Source organism: Solea senegalensis, linkage group LG7 (genome assembly GCF_019176455.1).
Source record: "Solea senegalensis isolate Sse05_10M linkage group LG7, IFAPA_SoseM_1, whole genome shotgun sequence".
Classification (NCBI taxonomy): domain Eukaryota; kingdom Metazoa; phylum Chordata; class Actinopteri; order Pleuronectiformes; family Soleidae; genus Solea; species Solea senegalensis.
The window spans coordinates 23,461,169-23,467,272 of record NC_058027.1 but is presented as its reverse complement, the minus strand read 5'-3'; the positions used below and the strand labels follow the sequence as shown (position 1 = coordinate 23,467,272).

The 6,104-nt window shown below is 37.0% G+C and overlaps 1 protein-coding gene across 2 annotated transcripts; it reads left to right on the top strand.

The window, feature by feature from the left end:
• Positions 1–1,291: 1,291 nt before the first annotated feature.
• Positions 1,292–6,028, top strand: LOC122772864. Of its 2 annotated transcripts, XM_044031186.1 has the most exons (5): positions 1,959–2,517; positions 2,636–2,680; positions 3,015–3,192; positions 3,622–3,845; positions 5,184–6,028. In XM_044031186.1, exons 1-5 carry the CDS (start codon positions 2,506–2,508, stop codon positions 5,499–5,501), a joined length of 777 nt encoding a protein of 258 aa, XP_043887121.1. In that variant the 5' UTR covers positions 1,959–2,505; the 3' UTR covers positions 5,502–6,028. The 2 variants fall into 2 exon arrangements, with proteins under 2 accessions (XP_043887122.1, XP_043887121.1); XM_044031187.1 differs by lacking the exons at positions 1,959–2,517; positions 2,636–2,680; positions 3,015–3,192; positions 3,622–3,845 and adding an exon at positions 1,292–1,693.
• The last annotated feature ends 76 nt before the right edge of the window (positions 6,029–6,104 follow it).

Below are 6,104 nucleotides of genomic sequence, written 5' to 3'. Positions count from 1 at the left end.
CAAACACAGCATCATAATGATTTTAAATGGGTGAAACCACCCTTTCAGATCCAAACTTACAGTGAAAGATGCTTCACAATTATTTAAAAATCAGAAAGTGTAGAAAGTAGAAAGTGTTTTCATTCAAAATATGTTTATTTTAACACCAATTTAACATGGTGACAGCAAAACATCCATTCCTCTCTTTTCCACAAGATTGACAGCAGCTTGCACATACAGTAGAATAAACCACACAAGAGTACACTTAATTTCGATGATTGATGGAGGTATTTTGGCAAGCGATGGCATTTTTTAAGGATATTTCTTTTCTTTATATCTTTTATACAAAACATGTACTTAAAAAGCCATCGACCACCTGAAAGCAATTTAGTTAATTATGAAGTTTGTACCATAACCAGCACTTCTGTGTGCGTGTTCACCGCTCTTGTGTTTTTGGTAGCACAGATAAAAATATTTTAAAATCCCTAAAGATATAAAGACAGGGAGGAAAGGAAAGAATGAAAAATACTATACCAACAAAACATATAGACAATAAAAAAGAACCAACACAAGCAGCCACACTATATTTCCATGACCAAAACTGTGTTTTCAGTGGAGGGGAAGTCTGTTATAATCAGTTCAAGCATAGAGTGGTCACTTGTGTCCTCAGAATCAAACTACTCTGGTTTATTTAACCATCTCAACTGTTGACAGACTCATCACGGAGACATGAGAAGGACACGTAGAGGTGAAAAGAAAAGACCTGCTACGCCACCCTGTGTATACTTGCTGCAAGTACATTGGTAAATAAATAATAAGTTAGAGTGATGACAATCATCTGTTTATTTTTAGGATACATAGACAGCTTTACATGTTGCTTAATCTTCTCACATATATAAGAAATACAATTGCGAGTTTGTTTTAACATGAATAGAGGAAAGGAACTTATAACCAATTCAAAAATAACATTTATTTATTTGAGCATTACACGCCATCAAAAGACAAGGAGCAATGGTGTTGAAGATTTATAAGATAATGAATAGGACATTTATGTATATATATGCCGAATATTGTTACATGGTTTGAATACTTTAGCCCAGATTTGTCAATTTGTGACCATAAATAAGTTTAATAGCAAATACAAAATAATCGATCATCAGTCATTTTAAATATGACTAATTTAAAACGTGTGTGTGGTACATCCTGTATGATAGCTTTCCATTTAAAATAAAAAAAATAAAAAGAAAGAAAGGACAAACTTTTATTTTGAATGAACGGAGCTTGTACTTCCGTCATTCGGGGCGAACACGGGTCGTCGTCTGCCGACGAAAGAACTTCGCGCTGCAGTCAAGAAACAGAAAACAAAATGAACACGGTCGAAAAGAAACTGGCGGAACTCATACGCGAACACCCGAATTTGTACGACCAGTCACGGCAGGACTACAAAGACGCTCTGAAGGGGCATCTGTCATGGAAAGAAATCGCGGGCGTCATGGGGAAGTCTGAGGAAGAGTTGAAGATGAAATGGAAGAATCTGCGCGACAAGTATTGCAAAGCGAAGAAGCGAATGACGAAGAGAAGCTCCGACCGTCGCCTGGCGGACAGCGAGGAGAACCATGTGGACAGGCCCGTCCCTGCGCTCCTCCACCAGCTCGACTGGCTCAACGCGTTCGTCAAGCCCCGAGTGGAAAGTGGCGGGATGACAAGCAGCGAGGTGAAAATACACACATTTTTGCCTTTTCGAAACTTCTTTTTCAAGGTAGGATCCGGTGCTCACGGATACTGGCTAACTGCTAAAGCACTGCTAATTACAAGGGACGTTTAATTTAATATAGCTATTTTTAATGCTAACTACGTTGTTTTCAAACCAATCATCCTGGTTGTGTTTTCAAAATAAAAGTTCTTAATGGGAAAAACTAGTTAACAAAATCAGCCTTTTAATGTATTTATTTGGTGTTTTTCTTTGGTTTTTCTTTTTAACTTACTGTTGATATTTACTGTAATTCTTGTCTTTGACAAAGTATTTAAACGTCTTAAAAATTTAATTTATTTTTTTAAATGATGGCGTTGAACAAGTTTTATTTAGCAATGCAAACTAAATGTTTAAATAAAAAATATTAAATAATTTAAAAAACACACATTAACTCTGAACACAAAGTAGGTGTTTTATAAAACATGTTGTCGCAGGAGATATATAGATACTGTACAAATACACAATGGCTACCTTCCTAATTGTGAAAGTGAATTTATTGATAACTTAGCCAAGAGGTTGGTGAGCTTTTACAGTGCAATCCAAGTAGAAAGCGGAACCAAAAAAGCGATTTATGTTTCCGCCCGGACGCTCGGACAGGATATTCGCGCAATGTTGGTTGCGATCTTAAACGTATCGCAGTTCGCGCAAGTGTCGCAATAGTATCCAGCTGCAGAACCGGACAGGACCGGAGCGTGACAACAACCCCTGACGAGACAGGAAAATAGTGTCCCTTCAGTTCAAACCTGATTGAGTTGAACGCTTTTCATACGAAAATGGATTGTGTGGTAAGTTACTGACGTATTTTGTTGAGTTTCATATTTTACTAAACGTATCGAGTAAAGTAAGCTTTTGAGTGTAAAGTGTCTGTTTTGAGTTCATATTAAACTGTCCGTCTTCGCGCAGACGTCCTTTCCCATGAGTGACCATGCTTACTTGGCCACCAGGCAGGTGTGTATCACTTATAATTAAATATGATCGATATACAGTATGTCACAAGTATTTTTTGCTTTGTTTTTTATTATTAGATTTATTCAGTTTGCTGTGTGAAAATGAAGGTTTCAGATGTTCATTTTATAATCTCCATTTTATTTTCCGTTCATATAAGATTATAAGATATTTCTTACAAATGTAATTGCATTTGTTGAGGTGTTTGAATACGTATTAGAATCAATTTTGCTAAATAGTGTGCATCACAATTTAAATTCTGTAATGTATGTGTAATGTAAACATTGGTTGTCACTTATTGCTACATGGTGCTCAAGTGTAATCTTCTCTACTCCAGTCAGGACCTCACATCACCTGTCAACTCAGGGACCAGTTACCCAAACTTGAAAAATGCAGCAGCTGCTGCAGTTTGTTCCACTGCCCATTCTGCAGTACCAGGATTTTCAAGCCCAGGGTAAAAAACAAAGTCCTAAAACATCTTGAAGGACATGTAAGAAGGGCTGTCCAGCACAAAGGTATTTTATATTTCCTTCACATGTTCACTAACCCGTAGAGTATTTGTGAACATACCAACAATGAGCGTGTAACTTTAAACAAGAAATGCAAATTCCAAGATCCCTGTCTCACCAAAGAAAATGGCAAAGACTGACTTGCCCAAGATCCCAAGGACAATCATTTGTCCAGCTGCAGAGCGTGCTGCAAATCAATGAAAGTGGACGCCATGGGTGAAGCAGCTCTTACAAGTTGCCCTCCCATCTTAAACTGTGTCAGCACATTCAGTCCTTGAATTTGAGGAAGCTTTTATGATATGATACAACTGTATTGTCAACATGTACCGGAATGTATGTTGATTCTCTAAGTATCTCTGTTCAAGAAACGCATGTATACAAAGTACAAATACTGTTAATTATGTAAATTATGGATATGTGAAATTTCTTTTTCAGATTATACAATCTTCAAGTGCAATTTACACTGCCAAAATATTGCACATTTCCACTGCCCGTCCTGCACAAAAATATTCATTAGGAGAGATAGACTCTTGTTCCATCTTAAAGGATGTGCTAATGAAGTGGACGAGAAAGTTCCCACTGCAAACCCAGATGCTACTGATGTCCAAAAAGAGCCAGACACCACTGCAGAAAACATGCAGGATGACATTTTATTTAAGGTATCTTCCATGTATGTCTCTTCTTTGAACTGCCACAATGTTTTGAGATTGGTCCTACTTCTTAAAAGAAAGTGAGTACTCATATTTTCAATCATTTCCAGCCAGGTACTTTTCAGTAAACACTGTGTGTGACCACAGAGCAGCAGCAGCAGAGCCGATGAAAGCACTCAGATCTGTTAAAGCAGAATTAAACTGTTTTTCTTGGAACATTTCCTATTTTTTGGATGTAAAATCCACAGTTGCAGAGCTATATAGAAACTCGAGACCAGGTAGGCATTAGGCTATAGATAGACTACCGCAAAAGCGCATTTATGTTACCCTGCCTTTGCCCTACGTCAGCTGGGGCTGACACCAGCAATGGATGGATGGTTTGTTGTTATTAATAAATCACTTATTCAGTCTTTTTACAGTTCCTATGTCACTTTTGTAGCTACAGTTTTTGTTGTCCTTTTTTTCATTATAATCAGTCTTGCTCAAGATTTCTTTTTATGGAGGTAAAATTTTGTATATATTACTAAGACGTTTTAGTCCAATAGATGGTGCAAAGTGCTCACTCTCACTAGAGGCATTATGTGATCATATCATAAAATATGATTTCACAAATACTCATCATACTTATCATGATCGTACTTATCAAGTCATGATACTTAGTGTCAGCAGCATATGATAAGAGGAGAAGACAAGAACAGACTGTAAAAATATTATATCTGTTAATTATCCGCCAACAACATGAATAAAAGAGGGAGAAGGGGGAGAGTTCGCTCATCTAATTATTTCTCATTGGTCCTGAAATTGCCCACTTGTAACTGCGTCACACCAACAAGTTTGGATTAGCCCCGCACATCTCAGATGAACTTGTTGCGCATGAAAAAACTTTTTCACTGGATCAAAAAGTCTTTATGCTTTATGTTAAAATAAACTTTTGGGCAAAATTGGCCCCAACCCAATTCAATTGTGTGTTGTTTTTTTATCTTTGTTTATTGTCAAATTGGTCTCAACGTCTTAAAAAGTATTTATAAAGCAGTTTTACTTAACAGGAAGGTACGGGTGAATCAAATTTGTATAACAATGTACTTTGCAGCATTTATAGAGGTTGACTATGTTAATTATATCATATACACAATAATATAAAGTCAAAAGATGCATGATTTCAAAGAAATATGAAAGATATAAAATAATGCAAATTTCCCTGTTCGATTACTATCTTAAAAACTATTTTACAAGTCCTGTCAAAACACCTTTTTGTAAGTTAAGCTGTGATCACCCTCCAAAGAGAATCTTGTACTTATCAGTGTCTGCTGTAACAGTTCTACTCTGTGGTGTTTTTATATGATGCAGGTAACTGAAAGTGGGGATGACCTGGAGAACGTGCAAGATAAAGAGAAGAAGGAGCAGCACTTACCTTTGCCTCTGATTAGTACCAGTTTCTCTCTTCTGGAGTCCTGTCCAAACAACCAACAGGAGATCAAACGTAAAAGGCAAGCGGCCACAGAACCTGAGATAAGTCCTGTAGATGCCCACACCAGCATCAGAGATGAGGACGAACTGTTTCTGCTCAGCCTCCTGCCCTCGCTGAAGAGGCTGACCATCAAAAAGAGAATGGAGGTGCGGATGAAATTCCAGCAGGTGCTTTATACTGCAGAGTTTGAGGACTAGAGAGCCTAAAAAGACAGTTTTGTTATATTTATTTTGTTGCACTATTCCTATTAAAATTCATCACTATGTTGGTCTAGAATGGATTTTCGGTCATGGTGATGGAGCAGGCATGGTCATTAAATGGTGGGTATTATTTCAACGACTGCATTGGTACAGTGACATGTGATGCAAGGAAATACAAGAGCCCAATGTTTGAGGGTATAGTGATATTGTAGTATTGGACTATAGACGATAGAAGGCTGTGATCACCCACAGTCTTACTATATTCATACTTGTATTCATACAATTAATTATTATTATCACGTTTTTAAATTACAGCAAATGTGGAAAAAATGGTTTGTTTAACTTTTTATCTACACAGTAGGGAATTGGGGATTCATACCAAATTATCCCGCTGCCTGCTAATGATGTCTGATTTATCCGATGACTTTTATTATTATTTTTGTAGATGACAAAAGTTTAAATTTCTGAAAGGACATTTCTACTGTACGCATTTTTCAAATAAATCCTCTCTTCCTCCTGAAAAATGTTTTTGATAATATTTTTTGTTTGTCTGTTCAAATACAACAGCAGCTGCTGCTTGAATGTGTTGTCGCACGACTG

What these genes read in the sequence shown, in the direction of transcription:
- LOC122772864 (XM_044031186.1), top strand. An exon ending in AAGGGCTGTCCAGCACAAAG is followed by an intron (nt 3,193 to 3,621) that starts GTATTTTATATT and finishes TTTCTTTTTCAG; the next exon opens with ATTATACAATCTTCAAGTGC. An exon ending in AGGATGACATTTTATTTAAG is followed by an intron (nt 3,846 to 5,183) that starts GTATCTTCCATG and finishes TATATGATGCAG; the next exon opens with GTAACTGAAAGTGGGGATGA.